The 21272-nt window shown below is 36.5% G+C and overlaps 1 protein-coding gene and 1 long non-coding RNA gene across 3 annotated transcripts in view; one reads left to right on the top strand and one right to left on the bottom strand.

Moving 5' to 3' along the window:
- KRAS (KRAS proto-oncogene, GTPase) overlaps positions 1-21272 on the top strand; it is a 44184-nt gene that overhangs the window by 18005 nt on the left and 4907 nt on the right. For both annotated transcript variants that reach the window (XM_062194947.1, XM_062194948.1), the window contains exons 3-4: positions 4847-5025; positions 6408-6567. In XM_062194947.1, the coding sequence (XP_062050931.1) occupies positions 4847-5025; positions 6408-6567 (339 nt within the window). The remainder of the gene's footprint in view (positions 1-4846; positions 5026-6407; positions 6568-21272) is intronic.
- On the bottom strand, positions 6661-11176 carry LOC133761948 (uncharacterized). The gene is made up of 3 exons (XR_009866235.1): positions 11002-11176; positions 7673-7718; positions 6661-7471 (listed from the first exon to the last, which is right to left on the bottom strand). It is a non-coding gene; the product is annotated as an uncharacterized LOC133761948 (long non-coding RNA).

Raw genomic sequence — 21272 nt, 5'->3', positions numbered from 1 at the left:
ACTGTCCCCTGCTAATGGGCCCGTTTCACTTGCAGATTGTTGGTGACCCTTCTAAGCTAAAAGTCCTTGGTTACATATACTCAAGCTGTTTCTTGCTTTTTGGGCATTTTGTTTGTTTGTTTGTTTACATGGAATGGCCTTTCCTAATTCATTTGAGCAAAGTTAATCTCTCCTGTGTGTTACCACTGTACTTTATCTTGCAGATTGTGTTGCATTTCTGTTTGTGTTAATCATTTATTTATATTCACATTGCCATCTCTCTGAGATTTATTTATTTGAAAGGAAGAGTGACTGAGAGACACAGCAAGAAAAAGATCTTCCATGGCCCAAGAGCTTGGCCCCTGCACCCACATGGGAGACCTGGAACAAGCTCCTGGTTCCTGGCTTTGGACCCACTCAGCTCCAGCGGTTGTGGCCATCTGGGGAGTGAACCAGTGGATGGAAAACCTCTCTCTCTCTCTGCCTCTGCCTCTCTGTAGCTCTGCCTTTCAAATAAATAAATAAAGCTTTAAAAAAAAAAAGAAATAAAAGATCTTCCATCTGCTGGTTCATTTCCCAAATGGCCACAACAGCTAGGGCTGAGCTAGGCTTGAAACCAGAGCCTACAACTCCATCAGGGTCTCCCACGTGGGTGCAGGCCCAGACACTTGGGCCGTCCTTCTGTTGCTTTCTTAGGCATGTTAGCAGTGAGCTGCATCAGAAGTTGAGCACTTCTGTTGCTTTCTTAGGCATGTTAGCAGTGAGCTGCATCAGAAGTTGAGCATCTGGTTCCAGGCAGTACTCTGATATGGGATGTCGGTGCCTTAAGCAGTAGCTTAATCTGCAGGACCACACACCAGCCCCTACATTGACAGCTTCTACTAGACTGACTTCTTTGAGGTCAAAAACTGAAATGCCTGATCTAATATGTGACACTGAAGTGTTCTCAGTGATTGTTTCTATGAAACAAAGCAGGGGTGAGGTGGGTGGGTGGGAATAGTTCTTAAACTTTTTATATACTCAAATTCCTTGTTTTTCCTTGTTACAATTACGACGTACTAGGCTGTTGTACATGTTTCTAGCTGACTTTGAGAGCTAGCTTTCTACAACCACTTTTGGTGACTTATAACCAATAGTGGTGGAACACATCATTCTGTAATGGATCCCAATAATCTTTTGGAGGAATAACATAAAGTACTTAGTGGCATTACTGTAACAAAGGCTATGAACATTTGTGTGGTTCTAGATAAATCTGTACTTGTTTTCCTAAAGGATTTTTTTTGTTTGTTTCACCAGAAATGTTTGAATTCTATATACAATTTACACTTGCCAGTATAATGCATTTCTTTTAGAAAGTTTTTTTAGTAGTTAGGTAATTATAAAAAATGGCTGGAAGTGAGGGGAATACATGAAATAATGTTCCTTCATTTAATGTTTTATTATGGTGTATTAGTTTAAGTGACCGTGTTCTTAGTTTATTAGTAACCTATGTACTGGATCTAAAAGGTTACTTTATTTGAAGGGCTGGAAGTAATACTAATTAAAATTGTAAAATCTTGATCATTTTATTTGCTCTATCAATAACTAATATCATTGTGGGATCTCTTTTTTTTAAATTTTTTAATTTGTAGAGCTTTGATAAACCTGTATTTCCTGAGTACTGATTTTTTAAGCATAAAGAGAATAAATAATGTATACTCAGAATATTTCAATTTTGTGAAAAGGTGTTTATTAGCTTACAGCCGGGATTAGCAAACTTCTATAAAGGGCTGCCTGGGTCTTTGTTACATATATATATACATTTAATCTCTTTAAAAATGGAAAAACTACTCGCTTAAAAGCCAGAAAGTAGGCAGGATTTGGCCTGAATGGTAGTTTGCTGAACACTTATTTAGACTCTAATCTTTGGAAAGACTCTACACTAATGTGTGTTTTTTCTACCTCCATATATTTCTTTTCTTGTGGCTGACCTGAGGTTGAAACAAAACTGTATTTTTATTAAGTTTCATTTTGTTGTACGTTTTCTGCTTTGTCTTCAAACCTATCAGTTCTGTTTAGATCACAGTTCCATCATTTAACACTTTTGTTCTTTAATTTTTACCAGGTTGCACTGCCTTTTTATTAGTTCAGTGACTGTGCTTCCAAGGATAAAATTTACTTTGGAAATACTGGGTTTTTAACATAAACTTACTTTATTTTAATTATTGGCATTGTTAGGAATAGGTTGTGGAGTAGTTTTTAAAATAACTGATAATGGCTCCACTATTTTATATAAATGGCTATCGATATTTTTAGGATATGGAAAAGAATAGTAGTACAAATGAGCTCTCAGTGAATGGGGACTGCTTTTCCAGTTTTTGACCGTTTGTTGGAGTATGCATGAAAACATTTCATGAAATATGCAGATTTGATACTCTGTGTCATATACTTTTGAAAAACAGTGTTTGGAAACTTTGTCTTTACAGTTCTATTTAGAACTGTATTGAGGTTTATCTAGGAGGATGTATATGTGAGTAATCCCAGAGCCATGCCTTAGATATTAAGTGGGCTTGTTTGGCTCTGGAAACTGTAGTGCTTCATTTTATTGTTATGAAAAATCTTAAAGACAAAAGAACCTTTCACTTATTGTTGAGGAACTATGTGAGGTGACAGGCATAGGTAAGTAAAAGTCTTTAGTCAGTTTTACATGCTTTGTTTTTACATGTCTTTGTTTTTTTATAAGTTTTTTTAATGGTTTTGATTTGCATTTTCCTAATGATTGATACTGTTGAGCATCTTCTCATGTGTTTGCTGCCCCTTTATCTCTCTTCTTTAGAGAAATCCCTACTCAAGAAATAAAAGTCTCTTAAAGACATTGTACTTTGCTTTGAGTTATTGCCCTTTCATTATTCTTCAGAAATACTAGTTTTTAGTTGATAACTTGCAATTCTTTCAAGTAATTAATTCAGGTAATAAGCTAAAATAATTAAATGTCAATGAAATGTCCAAATCTTTATTATAAAGAGCTACTTATTTAGAAAATAATATCCATCCTTTTTTTATAATAAGATAATTAATTTTTATTATAGACCATTTGGAAAATACAGTGTACTTTAAAAGACTAAGAAGAGATTATAGTTTAGTGCTTTCTTTAAGGTCAAATATATTTAATGTAGCATCTAGTATAAGAAAGGAGATAAGCAAGACATAAATATCTTAAATCATCTCCATCAAAGACATAGTTTGACTAACATTTTGATGTATATGCCATCAGTTTTTAATATATACATGGAAACATAAATATGTGGACATTTTATTGAGGTCATCCTACTTATGTATCTTTATTTTGTTAAACTGTAAACATTTTAATAAAAACAAAGTTCTCATTCTTTCTTTCTCACTCTTTTCAGTGGTAGAATAGTGTATAAAGTAATTCATGAACTAAAGGTATTTACAAGTACCATAGCCTACAAGTGGAATAAAAAGAAATAGTGTGTCTGTTTATAACTTTATGTCCGTTATCAATCCTGAGGCCTAATCAGAGGCTTCACATTGTAGTACCCCCTTCCCCTCTTTGGGGGGCTCATTTCGGCAGTGTGAACGTAAATGTCCTTAGGGGAAAATTAAGTTTTCATTTCAAGATTCCATTGAGGTTACCTCCTTTCTTTACTCAGATGTCTTGCTCTTTTTAATAGAGGCCTCTCAAAATTTGCAGCTCTAAGAGTTGTGCCTTTAGAATTAGAGTAGCTATCATATTAGATATTGGGCCCATATTTTTCAGAAGTGGAAATATTGAATGTTACCCATCTTCTCAGGTAAAGAAGGTATGTGACAGTTACTTGTGAATTGATTTTTGTGTGTGTATCAGCTTTCAGTATTAAAATTTATAAAACTGTCCCATTTTTGTAGTAATTATTTTTAATAGATAATTTTTTGTTACTAATGTATGCACTTGAATTGTTGATCTCTTGGGAAAAAGGCTAATCTTTTTTAAAAACCTCTGTGATAAAATACAGATAACAGAATTTAACATTGTAGCCATTTTTTCCTGTGTAGTTCAGTGGCATGAAGTGCATTCACAGTGTTATACAACCATCACAGAGCTGTGTAAGCACTAATACTGTTTTCAGAACTTTTTTCATCATACCAAACTGAAACTCTAGCTGTTAAATATTGGCTCCCAGTCCTCCCTCCCTCATCCTCCGTAACCTCTCTCCTATCTCTTTGTCTCTGTGACAGCTTCTAGGTACCCCATATAAGGGGAATCATGTGATTGTACTTTTATGTCTGGCTGATTTTACTTAACATAATGTTTTCAAGGCTTATCTAGTTGTAGCGCTTAGCAAAGTTTAATTTTTTATGACTGAATATATTCGATTGTATGTGCACATTATCATTTGTGTATTCGTTCGTCTGTTAATAGACACTAGTTATTTCTGTGGTTTGCTATAATGCTGTGAACAGCGGTGTACATGTATCTCTTTGAGTCCTGTTTCACTTTTGATTATACACATAGGAATGGAGTTGGTAGATTGTATACTAATTCACTGTTTAGTTTTTTGAGGAAGTGCCATACTTTTGCCCAGGAAAACAGCATTTTGGATTCCCACCAGTAACAAAAGCATTCCGGTTTCTCCATATCGTTGCCCAAACCTCTGAATTTGTCTTTGTTTTCTTACAAGTTTTTAAAAATTTTCCTGATAATTGATACTGTTGAGCTGCTGCACATTTATCTCTCTTCTTTAGAGAAGAGTCCTTTTCAAGCCCTTCGCCCGTTTTTTGAATTGGGATGTGTTTTTTTTTTTTTGTCTTTTTGGTTGTTGTATAACACCTTTTCACAAGTAAAAGCTGCACTATAATAATCCAGACTATGTTTCTCCCTTCTCAGGATTCCTACAGGAAACAAGTAGTAATTGATGGAGAAACCTGTCTCTTGGATATTCTCGACACAGCAGGTCAAGAGGAGTACAGTGCAATGAGGGACCAGTACATGAGAACTGGGGAGGGCTTTCTTTGTGTATTTGCCATAAATAATACTAAATCATTTGAAGATATTCACCATTATAGGTGGGTTTAAATTGAATCTAATAAATTAGCATTCAGGAGTAATTATAGCTTTCATGTATTGAGTATTTCTTACCACAGTGTGTATATTATATAATACAAATTTTAAAATATTTTTGAGCGTCAAATTCCTATTTTACATAAAATGAAGTTCTGGGGCATTAGAACAGTTAAGTAACTTGTTCTGGATTCCATAGATAGTGTTGGTGCTGGGACTGAAACCTAACCTAAACGTGTCTGGCTTTAAAATGTTCTGTCCTCTTCACCTCCCTACAGTAGAGAAACTGGACTTTAAAAGTCTTAGATACATGAAAATATGAAAAAGCAATCTGAGGTGGTCTTCAGAATAATGTATATTCAGTGTAGAATTTCTTGGATTAGATAAACAATGGCCTTATGTATTTAAAATTATACTTATGTAAAAATAAAAAGCATTAGAGCAATATAGATTATTTTTAAAATCGAAGAACTTTGCATAAACTACTTCAAAATTATATTCTATTTCTGAAGATTTACCATTTTTTTAAAGCTGTTAAAACAAATATTCCACTTACTGGCTATATCATGTAACTAAGTTAGCCACTTTAGAGGTTTAACCTTTTATTTAAGATCATTTCTGATAGCATGTTTACCCTATAGTCTAGTATTAAAGAAAAAAGTTTAGGCGATGGGTGGTAGTGGTATTTATTTTATAGAGTAGTAAACAAGTTAAATTTGTTAACTGACCTGGGTTTACTCAGCTAATCCATAGGCAGGGGAAGTAGGAATTTCAATCAACCCTGCTGTGTTATCTCCTGTGCTCCTTCTTCCATGCCACTTCTTTGAAAAATCACCTAAAATTGTGAAGGAATATAATTTTACCCCAAATGTAGAGTTTATGCGTATTGCATACTGAAAATTAGCTACATAAGAAAGACTTAACAGAGTAAGCAGTGTTGTCCACATAAAAACTAAAATCTTTCTGCTTTTTCACTTTTCCTTTTTGAGAAAGTAATGTGAAAATTATGTTAATGCTATAATTCATGTTTTTGTAAAAATATTTTCATTTCTATACTTAAACTTTGAACCACATACATGTTTCTGAGATTATCGCTATTGAAATTAGGCATAACACTTTAAGTCTAGAAGTTTTCAGTATTTTATCTTTGCAATCTACCTGCATATTAATTTCTAGGCAGTTAATCTTTAAGCAATATATAAGGTCTTTGTATAAGGTGGAGGGAAACAATAACTAGAAGGAGAAGCAAGGGAGATTGGTATGGTTGAAGCTAGGAATTTCCTTAAAAGTCTTCTTTTATCCAAAATGTGTAAGACAGAAGTTGTGGACAATTTTGGAAATATTTTTGCCTTACTAATGCTCTGCTATAACTTTATTTCTTCCCCAGAGAACAAATTAAAAGAGTTAAAGACTCTGAAGATGTACCTATGGTCCTAGTAGGAAATAAATGTGATTTGCCTTCTAGAACAGTAGACACAAAACAAGCTCAGGACTTAGCAAGAAGTTATGGAATTCCTTTTATTGAAACATCTGCAAAGACAAGACAGGTAAGTAAAGCTGGAATCAATACAAATCTATTTTCTGCAAAATATTTCGATCATTAATCATACTTTACTAATAGATATTTTAGCATCATTTTAAAGGTAGGAGAAGGAAATTAATGTGTTCATATGTGAAAACATCACTATTCTGTCATTGATGTGATTTTCAGTTTTTCTCTCAGTGTGTTAAAATAGCATATAGAATGGTACCTTCTCTTGAGCAGACAGTGCTTCTTAAGGTAGTGTTATGGTAGTACTTTCCACTTTGAGTTCTTTCCACAGTAAAAATTTCCCTTGCTCTGAGCACATCTTACATTAAAGAAATGTGCGATTTCACGTTATGTAAAGACAAAGAACAGGGGAACAGATTTTGAGTTTGTGCTCTTAAGAGTATCATGTCATATGTTTCTAGATTGAATTTTGTTATATTTGAAGAAATTTTACTTTGGCATTTTTTTTCTTATTGAAGAGTATTTTGAAAGTGAATCGAAATTCCATTATTCATTTAGTGCATTGTTCTGGCAAAAATTAATGCCAGTTAGAACCTAAATTTTGTTAAAGAAATCATCATTTAAAAAAAAAATATTTGCAAGGCAGAGTTAAAGAGAGAGAGAGAGAGAGAGAGAGATCTGCCATCCACTTGTTTACTAACCAAATGGCTGCAATGGCCAGTGCTAGGCCAGGCTGAAACCAGGACTTCATCCTGGTCTCCCATATGGGTATAGAAGCTCAAGGACTTGAGCCATTTTCCACTGCTTTCCCAGACACATTAGCAAGGGAGCTGGATCAGAAGTGGAGCAGCTGGGACTCAAATCGGTGTCTAAATAGGATGCTAGTGTTGCAGGCAGCAGCTTTTAAACCATTATGCCACAATGCTGGTCCCAGTCATCTTCATTTTAAAACTTTTTCTCTAGGTAAAATAAAATAATTTTAGCTAATACTATCTAACCTGTTTGTATGAAATAAGAGTTTAACATTTAAAAGGAAAATTCTGGATAGGAACACAAAGATGTGATAGAATACAGTTTTCATGCATAGACTGTAAGAACTTGTACAATATATGTTCCATACATTTTTGGGGGAGGGGGGAGTTTTTTCTGGTTATGCGTACCTGTGAGTCCACAAAGATGATTTTGTAGAATTTAACTCTTGTGTTGCTAGGAATTTAAAAAATTGATAAACAACTCATTACATAGTTAAACTCAGAAAAGCAGGCATTCTAGATGTTTGTTGAATTTTGTAAAGGGATAAAAACATAAGTGTAAGTTATTCAGCTATTATTTATGAGTTACTTCTCCAGTGAGATCATAAGTAGCTCCTCCTGGTTTGGTACACTATTTAGGTGTTTGTTTTGGAATTCAAAACTGAATTTTTGCAGTTTTTCCATCATATACATATTTATTCTATGGCAGATAAATTATTTAAAGTAAAGACTTGGTGTATTTCACTTCAGAGTAATTAAGATTTCATTCAAATTCCTTCCCAAGTTCCAAATTTTAGGGTCGTTTTTTTTGGGGGGGGTGTTTCTCTTGTCTTTCTGACTAGTCTCAATTTTCTTCAGAAAAGAAGGTTCTCAGAAAACATGATTATAATACTTATAACTTTTTCTTCCAATCCTTTTTTTGGTTTTGTTTTTTAGTTTATTCATTCAAAAGGGAGCATTAGAGAGAGAACAGGCAGGCCAGGGGAGAGAGATCTTCTACCTGCTGGTTTGCTCCCCAAGTGGCTACAATGGCTGAGGCTGAGCTACAGGCAGACCAAAGCGAGAAGCCTGGAACCCCATCTGGGTCTCCCACATGGTTGGCAGGGGCCCAAGCAGTTGAGCCATCTTTAGCTGCTTTTCCAGCTGCATTCACAGGGAACTGGATGGGAAGTGGAGCAGCTGGGACTTGAACTGATGCTCATATGGGATGGTGGTGTCGCAAGTTGGCAGCCTAACCAACTCTACCGTGACGTCAGCCCTCCGATATTTTTTTATGAAAAAATTTCGGATATAAAATTGAAAAGAATTTTATTGAAAACATTAGCAAGCCATCTATACTGTTATTAATATTTTATTGTAGTTGTATTATTCATAGATTTTAAAATTTCTTTTTAGTCTTTTGAACATTTTTGTTAGCATTTCACATAAAAAAGGTAAACAGATCAACCTAATATAAAGGGCTGCAGTAGAGAAGTGCTAGTACATTACAGTGCGTGCAGATCCAAGGGCTTATTAAGATCCCAATTCTAAATCAGTGGGTTTAGGTTGGATCCTGTGAGTCTGCATGTCCAGCAAACCCCAGGTGATGCTGGTTTTGGTCCATGGACCACAGTTTGAAGTAGAAAGGCAGTTAGATGATACTAAAAGGACTCTTCCTTGTTAGTACCACAGTGTAGCTCTTCACTCCTTTCCCTGTTGTTTGATGGCTGCTGCAGAAGCACCAGTTAGCTGGTTCTTGGTGTTTTGTTATTAATGCTGTAATGTTTGAAGCATTCAGCTATTCATAACTAATCAGAAAACTACCCTGGCTTGCTTGCCTTTTTTTTTTTTTTTTAAAATGATTTATTAGTTTATTTGAAAGGCAGAGTTAGAGGCAGAGAGAGAGAGGTCTTCCATCCACTGGTTCACTCTGCAAATGGCTGCAGTGACTGGAGCTGGGCTGATCTGAAGCCAGGAGCCAAGAGCTTCTTCTGAGTCCCCCATGTGGGTGCAGAGGCCCAAGCACTGGGCCATCCTCTACTGCTTTCCCAGGCCACAACAGAGAGCTGGATTAGGAGTGCAGCAAGCAGCCAGGATGGCAGGCGGAGGCTTTACCTGCTATGGCACAGTGCTGGCCCCTACCCTGGCTTTCTTTTAAAATATATTTTTAGTTTTATGCTGTTTTGAGGCCTTGATTTTTTTTTTTAAAGGAATATGATATAGAAGTGGATTAAGTGAAGTTTGCTTTGTAGACATTAATGTGGACCATCTAATTAAAATATAGAATGAAGTAATATGAAAGAATATTTCTCTTTCTTAACCTAAATCTAATATATCTTAGATTTATATCCTACTTTATTGATGTATTTATGAAATTTATGTTGCTAAACCATAATGACATTTGATTTCTGTTGAGTTCTTTTTATTAAGTGAACTGATTGATTTGCTTTGAAATAAGTTAGCCTTTAATCAGTTCATGCATCTTCCTCTGTTGAAATAAATTTAATATTTGCATGTGTTACAAGATTTTTAAAGAGCTGTTTCAAGTAATTATAGATAGTAAACTTGAATATGTAAATTTTAATGAGTTTTATATCTTAGGTTTTGTGAAACTTTGAAGCTCTAGCCTTGGCAGAATATTTTGTTATTTCTGCAGCATATTTTGTTACTCGGTTGTTGTTCAATAAATTTATTTGTTATTTGAACAAAATAACTTCATAAATATCCTTGTATTTTATCAGCAGCTAGTTTTGTGCCCTAATTTTTGATTTTTTTGATCATGAGCCTAAAACACAAACACCAAAAAGAAGCATACAGGTTAGCAGGGAAAGAACATTAATTAGTTACAAGTCAGGGCTGGCAAGTGTGTTCTGTAAAGGGCGAGGTAATAAATATTTAAAATTTTCAGTCACAAGTATTCCTTGTTGTATATTAGTTTTTTTTTTTTTTTTAGACTCCTTTGAAAATGGAAAAATCATTGTTAGCTTGTACATAGCACGAAAATAAACTGTGGCCACGTTTGGCCTGTGAGTTGGCAGCTGCTGAGCCCTGACTGACTTTCACCTTAGGTTTTACAAAAGGTCTTCCATCGGGCCGGCGCCATGGCTCACTTGGTTAATCCTCCACCTGTGGTGCTGGTATCCCATATGGGCACTGGGTTCTAGTCCCAGTTGCTCCTCTTCCAGTCCAGCTCTCTGCTGTGGCCCGGGAGGGCAGTGGAGGATGACCCAAGTGCTTAGGCGTCTGCACCCGCATAGGAGACCAGGAAGAAGCTCCTGGCTTCTACCTTCGGATCGGCATAGCTCCGGCCGTAGTGGCCATTTGGGGGGTGAATAAATGGAGGGAAGACCTTTCTCTCTGTCTCTCTCCCCAATGTCTAACTCTATCTGTCAAATAATTAAAAAAAAAAAAAAAAAAGGTCTTCTGTCTTCTGATTCCCTCCCTAAATGGCAGCAACAGCCAGGAGCCAGGAACTTCATCCGGGTCTCTGACATGGGTACGGGGGCCCAGGCACTTGTTTGCCACCAGCCCCCACTCTGGCACTTTATCAGAAAAGGATTTCAGAGTATGTTTTTGCCAGCTTAGTTACTTTGTAATAATAGAAAAGTCATTGACTAGCCAGAATATAATACGTTATATATTTTTTATATTCAGTTTAGTCCATATTTGAAAAGCAAAAGGAGTTATTTTCTACTACTACATAGTATGTGATCCCCATGTTCCTAGTGCATAAGGGCTGACACCTACTTCACATTTACCTGGGAAAGAGGTGTTTCAGATGGATTTTTCTGGTTCCTTTGAGTTGTGCATGGCAGGATCAGCAAAGGCTGTTTAAACGGAAACATTGACACAATAGGATCAGTGTGTGTTTCAGTCTGTAAAAATCCAAAGTGGGAAGAGTTCGGTGCATAGATGGCAGAAGCAGTACTTCAGTCTGCTGCTCCTGCTCCCGCTGTTTTGCTTTCTGGAGGACTCAATTTGAACATATTGGAACAACTAGTTTTATGAACATAAAGATACTGAGTGATTAATTTCCTATTTTGTTGTTAACTTCAAGATATTTAATTTTAGTTGTTAGAAGATCTCCATTAAAGAAAACGTCTCGGCCGGCGCCGCGGCTCAATAGGCTAATCTTCTACTTGCAGCGCCGGCACACCGGGTTCTAACCCCGGTTGGGGTGCCATATTCTGACCTGGTTGCTCCTCTTCCAGGCCAGCTCTCTGCTGTGGCCCTGGAGTGCAGTGGAGGATGGCCCAAGTGCTTGGGCCCTGCACCGCATGGGAGACCAGGAAGAAGCACCTGGCTCCTGGCTTCAGACCAGCTCAGTGTGCCAGCCGCAGCACGCTGGCCTGAGCAGCCACTTGGGCGGTGAACCAACAGAAAAAGGAAGACCTTTCTTTCTGTCTCTCTCTCTCTCTCTGTCTGACTCTGCCTGTCAAAAAAAAAAAAAAAAAAATTAAAAACAAAAATCTCATGAAATTATATAGCAGAATAAGCAAGAACCCTCCTTAGTGCCTTGTGTCGAACAATAGTGGAGTTTGTATACATGAGATGAATACTTTGCACTTCAGCTTTTTACCAGTTAAAAATCAACAAAACCTGGCCCTGCACCTGCTCTTCGTGGTGCATGTCCACCTAAGCAGTGGTATTGCTGCATCTGAACTCCACTTTATTTAAGCCATAGTTTGGAAGGTTTTTTCAGATAACCAAGTATGTGAAGTTGGTTTTTAGACTGCATTTCCTCTCCCCATTCTCATCCCCTAAGAGGGCTTGTATTCCTGCATCTGTGTATGCTTAGGCTATGTGATGTACAAGAATTTTTTCATGAATGACTCCATTGAAGCAGGTATTTGCAACGGAAAGAAGACCTCTTTCTCTCTCTCTCTCTCTCTCTCACTAACTCTGCCTGTCCAAAAAAAAAAAAAAAAAAAAACAACTCATAGTAAAAGCATAAACAAAAGGATATAATGATACTATTTAACAATTTGCTGGTCTTACTGGTATTTTTTCAGTTAATGGTTGAGCTGGAAATATTGTCAAATCTCTTGATTATAAAAATTTACACATTTAAACTTGTATATATTTGTTCCTGCATAAACATTTACAGTTGTGCTTAGAGTATAAGTAACATTTTAAAATGAGTATACTTGGCAACCAGCCATATTCTCAAGAACAAAGTATTGAGTGCTGGTTGAGAGCTTAGTAACTAGCTGTCGTGGGTATTAAATGTTTGTTTTAGTAATACTTGATCTTTGAAAAGTATGCATATTTGGGAATATGAAACCACTGTGCTTTTTCATAGGTGTACTTTTTATGCAGTTTTTGAAAATAAGAGCCAGAGCTAGTGGTTTTAAAGGATTTACAAGGATACATAACAATACTCTCACGTTCTCTTGATGTTAGTATGACTTTAAAGCAAATTATGAAGAAATGACTATTTTAAGTCTGAAGAATATTGTAAATAACTGTTTAAAATCTTACTTAAATTTCTTATTAGTAGAAATAAGAAAAGTCACTCTGGAGTAACTATTTCTCAGTGTTGTTAATTCTCTTAGCCACTGAGATCCTAAAACTGAATTCTTGGTGGTGGGTAATAATCTCCTCTTTTTAAATTGTTGGCTTCCAATTCTCTCTGCATTGCTGGAAACAAAAATCATATTTTCTGGTATTGGTGATGGGAGTGTTCACCCTTAGAAAGCAGACATCCAAACTGATTTTAGAGATAAGTTACAATCAAAGTTTACTTCTAAATTAGTGTAGGACCAATACATGTTTTCCTCCCCTCTTGGCATGCCTTCTGCATTGACTTTGTGACTTTTTTTTTAAACAGGAATAGAAATTCACATTCCTAAAAAATTTTAAGAAATATGAGCTTTTTCCTGGTTTGCGTGTGTGTGTATATATATATATATATGTATCTCCATTTATTAAAATTGATTTTTAAGTTGAAAGTTATTTGTAAAAGTATATTAGGTAACAGATCATTTTTATATTTTACATACTTTATAAAAAGTTGTTTTTATGCCTTAAATTATCTTGTTTGGTACTCACAATTTTTAATATATAATATTTTCAAAGACAGATGAGTAAAAATAATAAATACTTGAGAATCAGTTATAAACTACTAAAAAACTACATCCAAGTACAAATGGGATTCTAATTTAAATTACCAACATATTTAATATTATCAAAAAATGCTTCAAAATTTTTGTTTCTAGATGGCTTAGCTAGCTTGTTCATTGTTTCCATTAAAAATAAAATTTCTTGGACTATAATTTTTGTTGTTAGATACTTTAACTGAAACATACCTATCACTAGATGATTTATGTTAGTAACTTGAAATATGCATTTTAATACATAATCACCTTATTTAAAATCCATGCTTTTTTAAAAAAAATATTTGACAGGTGAAGTTACAGAGAATGATATTCCATCTGCTGGTTCACTCCCCAGATGGCCACAGTGGCTGGGGTTGGGCCAGGCCAAAGCCAGGAGCTTTATGTTGGGGTCTCCTACATGGTAGCTCATGTGCTTTCCCAGGCATGTTAGCAGGGAGCTGGCTTGGAAGTGAAGGGTCCAGGACTCGAACTGGTACTTACATGAGATGCTGGCATTGCAGGTGGCTGTTTAGCCTGCTGTGCCACAACACCAGCCCAGTACCTGTTTCTTATTACATAGTTTCTGGAATTTTTAAAATAATTTATTTTTATTCATTTGAAAGGTGGAGAGACAGAGACAGAGGTCTTCAGTGCATTGTTTCATTCCTATATGCCCAAAAATAGTCTGATCTGGGCCAGCCAAAGGCAGGATTCTGGAACTCCTAAATCAGGGTCTTCCATGTAGCTGACAAGGGCCCAGGTATTTGAGCCATTATCATGTGTTCCTTACCATTAGCAGGAAGCTGGAATTGGAAGCAGAGCTGGAACTGGAACCTGGGCACCCTGAATGGGATGCCAGCATCCCAAGTGGTGTCTTGCTGTGCCAAGCAACTGCTCCTGGATTTTAAATTAAAATTTTACTTGAAAGAAAAGGCAAAAAAAGATCTTCCATCTGCTGGTTTGTGCTCTAATTGCCTGCAACAGCCAGGGCTGGGCCAGACTGAAGCCAGGAGCCCTGAATCCAGTCCCGGATGGGTGGCAGGGACTCAAGTACTTGCGCTATCACCTGCTGCTTCCTAGTGTACACATTAGCAAGAAGCTGTATTGGAAGTGAAGTAGCCAGGACTTGAACCAGGCAATCCTAAAGGGATGGGAGATGTCATAACTCTTATGTCAAACACTTGTTCTTAATATGCTCTTGAGATCTGTGAAAAGTTCTTTGACCTAACGAATTGAGATATCTTTGTCTCAACTCTCAGAGTCAGTAAATGCACAGATGGCTTCTAAAGGCAAAAAGTAGGCTCAAACTATTAATAATTAATAGCTGATTCTCTGTGCCTAATGGAATTTAAGAATACAGATCCTAGTTTAGATCTGTATTAGCTTTTTAAATGCTGGGTCCATTTTTGTCTCATTTGTTTACTGTGAAACACTGATGTTACCAATCTCAGAAAGTTAAAATATGCCAGTTACTTACTTTAGTAAGTAATTCATAATTTCTTAAAATTAATAGGAATAGGGCCAGCATTGCAGCATAGTGGCTTAAGCCACCGATTGCAGTGCTGACATACCATGTATGCGCCGGTTCAAGTCCCACTGTTCCATTTCCATTCCAGCACCCTGCTAATGCTCCTGGAAAAGCAGCGGAAGATAGCCCAGGTCCTTGGGTCCCTGCACCTATGTGGAAGACCTGGATGAAGCTCCTGGCTACTGGCTTTGGCCTGGCCCAGCTTCAAATGCAGCCATTTGGGGAGTGAATCGGTAGATGGAACATCTGTCTCTCCCTCCCTCTCTCTGTAACTCTGCCTTTCAAATAAATAAAATAAATCTTTTTTTAAAAAAGTTAATAAGAATGAATACATGTATCTTTCAAGTTAATTTGTACTACATGTAGATTATTGTAGGAAAAACTCCTTTAAACTATTTATATTAGAATAGAAGGTACAAAGCCAGTATAATTGGACACTGTTTTAAAAATATTTTTAAGACTGGTAGAGAAGACACAGACTGTTTTTCTCCTATTTTGTGTGTATATTTTAAACATTTCACAATGTTTTATATTATGGTAAACAGCCCTCATTTAAAAATTTAAAATTTGTAGTTTTCCATCCACAAAAGTTTTTGTACTCAAAACTGTGAGACCTTATAAATTGACTGGAAAGTGTGCTGCTAAAGCTCAAACTCGGGATTCCAGTCTCTTGATGCCCCTTTATTTTGAGGTGTTGTTTGTTTAGTTCTTTTTAAAAATATTTATTTATTTGAAAAGCCAGAGCTATAGAGAGAGAGGGAAAGACAGAGGGAGAAGAAGAGGGAGAGGGAGGTCATTCATCTCCTGGTTCACTTCCCAGAGGGCCAGGCCAAAACCAGGAGCTTCCTCCAGGTTTCTCACATGGGTAGCTGGGGCCCAAGCACTTGGGCTGTCCCCTTTTTTTTTTTTTTTTTTTTTTCCCCATTAGCATTAGCAGGGAGCTGAATTGGAAGAGGAGCAGCCAGGACATGAACTTGTGGCCACGTGGGATGCTGGCATCATAAGCCATGGCTTTACCCACTACACCACATCACTGACCCCTCTAATTAGATTTTAAGGAAACAAAGTGACTTAAAGAACAAACCAGGATTCTAGCCCATATTTAAATTCTAGCCGATATTTAAAACTGTGTCTGCAGTTCAATCTGATGTCTGTTTAAAAAAAAATTCTCAAGCTCAAAATTTCAAACTTCTTGCACATGGCTATCCCAGTAAATTAGTGTTACCAATGAAACAGACTTTAAAGAAGTTGTGTTTTACAATGCAGAGAGTGGAGGATGCTTTTTATACATTGGTGAGAGAGATCCGACAATACAGATTGAAAAAAATCAGCAAAGAAGAAAAGACTCCTGGCTGTGTGAAAATTAAAAAATGCAATATAATGTAATCTGGTAAGTTCAGCATATTAATTTTGGCAGAAAGCAGGTATCTTTCAAAGGTAACAAAGTAGCAACTACTTAGGTATGATATTCAAATTTCAAGTATTCAAAGATAAGAAATTTGTAGTTTATTCCCATAATTAGTACATTTATTTTTAATCCAATGAATATTTTAATCGAGATAGTTTTGGTAGCAGTAGTAAACTACATTTGGCATAAGGTTTGATGATTTAATTAGTCTAAGGTAAGCTATCGTTTGGCAACTGATCTTTATTTTTAAGGGAAATCAGGCTCAAGTTTTGAAGTGATCGGCTTTTGATTTTTTTTTTTTTTTTTTTTTTTTTGAGAGGGAGAAAAAGAAATACAGAGTGGTAAGATCAGATGGCCCCGAAGGTGGAAAAGATTCCCTCTTAACAATGGGTTTTCTTTTTGGTCATTGCACCATCAAGTAACTGTTTATCTACCTGTGTTCTCAAACTCAGTGACATCAACAGCACATTTCTACCTGCATAGAAGCCTGGGAGTTGGGGATGACTGCTACGTCCCTCTTTCTTACTCTATTTGGAAGCAGCCGTAAATTTTATACTGTTCTGTTCCAGCTCTGTCTTTTATCACATCATTGGTTCAGGCCCCTGTAATTTCTTGCCAGAACTGTTAAGATGCCTCTTGTTTGGTTTACCAGGAAATACCATTCTCTTTGTTTGAAATCTAGTCACTGACTAGATTTAAAATCTCAATACCATAGCATGCCAAAATTAGTCCTTAACACCTTATGTCACCAGCCTACTGGTGGTGTATATCTAAAAAATGTCATCATTGAATGGAATTACCTTTAATTTTTTTGGCCTCATGTAATATACACCATGTTATTCCCTACCTTCCCTGTGGCACCTACTTGAAAAGGTATATTCTTAACCCTGGTCTTGTTAATTAGCTTATGCTTTTTCGTGATTCTCCTATTGCCTGTTCTGTAAGAAACTTCTCAAACTGTTCAACTGGGCAACTGTTCCTGTGTCTTCCCAATATGCTCTTGCTAACTGTTAAATGCTTCTCGTGTTACACCGAAACAGTCTCATTGGTGTTTCATGAACCTGTAAAAGAGTACTTCAGAAATTTTATAGAAAATCCTTATTATAAAAACTATACATGAATTTCAACTTTTTCACCAAAATAAAATTCTTTTAATTCCCTTTTTGAAAAGTATAATTTACGGCCGGCGGCGGGGCTCAGTAGGCTAACCTTCCACCTTGTGGCGCCGGCACACCAGGTTCTAGTCCCGGTCGGGTCACCGGATTCTGTCCCGGTTGCCCCTCTTCCAGGCCAGCTCTCTGCTGTGGCCCGGGAGTGCAGTGGAGGATGGCCCAAATGTTTGGGCCCTGCACCCCACGGGAGACCAGGAGAAGTACCTGGCTCCTGCCTTCGGATCAGCGCGGTGCGCCAGCTGCAGTGCGCCGGCCATGGCGGTCATTGGAGGGTGGAACCAACAGCAAAGGAAGACCTTTCTCTCTGTCTCTCTCTCTCACTGTCCACTCTGCCTGTCAAAAAAAAAAGAAAAGTATAATTTGAAGTATACTTTATTAGATAGGTAAAATCTTAAAGATCCAGCATCATGTATGTCCTTAATCTTTATATAGCCATTGCTATATATGACACAGAGTAGCTGCCCAGTAAAGATTTATTGAATGGCGTCTCTCAATTTCCTTTCTACACTGACTCATATGAATCTGTCTTGCACTTCATTCAGTAGGAGGCAGAGAGTTCATGTCAAAGCTTAAGCTTTCAGTGCATATTTTTGTAATATATAATGTTCTATGGCAATGTGAATGAAATCAAAATTTTCAAAACTGCTGTTATTTTTTGTTGTATGAATTTTAAGTCTGAAATAATTTATCTCCCAAAAGTGTAAAATACATATCTTAGTAGACTCATTCCCCAAAGATATTGTGTAGTGTACTAATCTCTCATCCACCTAATATCAGAGAAACAAATCATGGCTGGCATTAATTTTTATGGGCAGTTATGAACTCATTGTTTTTTGAGTGCTATTATATACAGCTGTATTTTATTTTAGAAGTTGTAAAATTTAGCATTCCAGTGCACTTTGCAAAGTTAAACTTTTTTGTTTATTTATTTGAGAGACAAAACTTCTGTCTACTGATTCACTCTCCAAATGCTGACAATGACTGGGACTGACCAGGTTGAAACTGGGAGCCAGGAACTTAATCCAAGTCTCCCTTGTGAGGGGCGGGGACCCAGTACTTGGTCCGTCCTCTGTTGCATTCTCAGGCATCTTAGCCGGTAGCTGGATCAAAAGGGAAGGAGCAGGACTCAGAGTGGCACTCCACTGCGGGATGCAGGTATCACAAGGGGAAACTTAGCTTGCTATACCACAGTGCCCACTCTGAAAAGTTCCTTTTTAACTAGCAGTACCATGCATTTTCATTTTCTCTTCCTGTTGTTTCACTATTAGGTGAATTTTAAAATGTTTAGAATAAAATATATTTAAAACACAGATGTACTAGTCCCAGTTGGGGCACCGGATTCTGTCCCAGTTGCTCCTCTTCCAGTCCAGCTCTCTGCTGTGGCACGGGGAGGCAGTGGAGGATGGCCCAAGTCCTTGGGCCCCTGCACCCGCATGGGAGACCAGGAGGAAGCACCTGGCTCCTGGCTTCAGATCAGCGCAGCACGCCGGCCGTAGCAGCCATTGAGGGGGTGAACCAATGGAAGGAAGACCTTTCTCTCTCTCTCTCTCTCTCTCTCTCACTCTCTCTCACTCACTCTGCCTGTCAAAAAAGATGTAGCATGTATTGTAAAATTTCTAATTTCTGCAAACTTATGTTTTCACATTGACTACTGAAATAACTGACCCAGTGAATCCTTGTGTTTTTCATGGGCACCAGCAGCATTTATACAAAAAATGTACTGGGTGATTTTTAGCGATTTAAAGTTAAATAAAAATTTTCTTTAAAAGAAAATTTTGACAATGACAAATGTTTACAAGTTAGTTTTTCTTAGCCCAGAAAGGCATAGGTTTATACAAACTGATTACTGGGATACTGCTTTTATTTTTTACCTATATGTATCAATATGAATAGTTCACTACATGTTTAGATTGTGACATTTCTCTAGTCAGTGAAATGAGTTCATTTTAATAAGATCATGTGGAAAGTAGTGCAACAAGAAAGAACTAGGGTATTTGAAGAATCTTAGAAGTGGATGATGTCATCTCATCAGATTCTGTCATTATTTTTTTCTTAAATATTTGTACATTGTTTTTATCTTAGAATGTGTCTAGCTTCTCTGTCCGTCTCATGGTTTTTCATTTTTTTTTTTCTGCTTCTAACCATTTGCATTTTTCTTCCTTGGAGTAGTAGTCAAAACAGTTCACTATGTAAGGATTTATGATCAAAGGGAATTAATTCACGAAGGGTAGAAGAGTTAGATTTTTTTTTTAAAGATTTATTTAATTATTTGAAAGGTGGAATTACGGAGAGAGCTTCCATCCACTGGTTCACTCCCCAGATGACTGTAGTGGCCAGAGGTGGGCTCTATCTGAGGCCAGGAGCCTGAGCTGCTTTCGAGTCTCCCACATGGGTACAGGGACTCAATGCATTGGGCCATCTTCCACTGTTTTCCAGGTGTATTAGCAGGGAGCTGGATTGGAAGTGGAGCAGTCAGGACTTGAACTGGCGCCCATTTGGGATGCTGGTGTCACAGGCAGAAACTTAACTCCCTTTGCCACAGTGCCAGCCCCAAAGATTATATCCGCTTTAAGATTCCATTCCATTCTAATGGCTTATAATTATAACTTGTTAAGTATTGTTACTATATAGAATAGTCTTTGTATCATTTGAAGTTTTACCCTCTTTGTGTATTAAGAAGATTGGTATATAGAGAGAAATAAATGGGTAAGCCATGATAGCATTGCCATCTAAGTTACTTCTTAGCACTCTTTCTCCTTTGGGATAAACAAAAGCATGTGTTTATATTTTATCAGTATTGATACCAGGAAGTGGAAAACATGTATTAGTGCAACTCTATTCAGGACTTGCATTTACTAATATTCTTATCAGTAATGCTGGTTTTTATCCTATTACTAGATTAAATGTGGGCCAATTCTCCCATTCCCAGTGTGTGCTTACTTTACTCTTCTTGAATTACAGATCAGTTGTGAAAATTAGTTAAATATAACTTGAAAGAAAATGTCCTGGACTATTTTTGTTATTTTGAAATATAATTACTGAAGATATTATAAAGGAGAAGTCATATCACTTATTTTAAAATTGTTTTCAAGATAATAGAATTAAATAAGTACATTTATACATGTTATGATATTTAAGATACAATATGTATAATTTATAATATTCAACAAGGGTGATTATAATGAGTATAAATGCAATTTTCACTGTTCATAGAGTGGCTTGATTTATACAACTTAATATGTTGGTAATTTGTTCCTAAGACTCCCTCTAGTGTCTAGGTTTGGAAGCATTATTAGACTAACAGATTTTCATTTAATAGTTGAATACAGAGAAGATCTTATTTTTTCTTCATGCTTCTAGCTTTGCCTTTACTTATCATGCATAGTTTAAGTACTGCAGTGTTAAGATACATTCTGTTCCATGTTCAGATTATAATGTTTAATTATTCTGAATTAAAAATCACTTTTAGCCATAACTGATTTAGGTATCTTGCTTTGATCACAAATAGACATAGACCTCAATGGCCAAGTGAAGAAAACTCTTTGAAGACAGGGCATTTGGCTTTATCTGGCAAACTCCTGAATCTCACGTGTATTAAACAGAAACCACAGCAGCAATAAATAAGAGAGAATCTGTTCCAAATTAAACTGTACTGCATGAACATTTTAGCTCATTTCTCTACAAAGTAGAAGTGTTTCATTTTCCAAAGTAATATTATCTCATATTAGGGTCACTTTAGACCCTTTTCTTAATGATAAGTATATAGTATATAAATTAAAACTGTTATCACCATAATTTGAAAACTAGAATAGTAGATTCAGTT

Source organism: Lepus europaeus, chromosome 6 (assembly GCF_033115175.1).
Source record: "Lepus europaeus isolate LE1 chromosome 6, mLepTim1.pri, whole genome shotgun sequence".
NCBI classification, from domain to species: Eukaryota; Metazoa; Chordata; class Mammalia; order Lagomorpha; family Leporidae; genus Lepus; species Lepus europaeus.
This window is presented reverse-complemented; position numbering and strand designations above follow the sequence as displayed.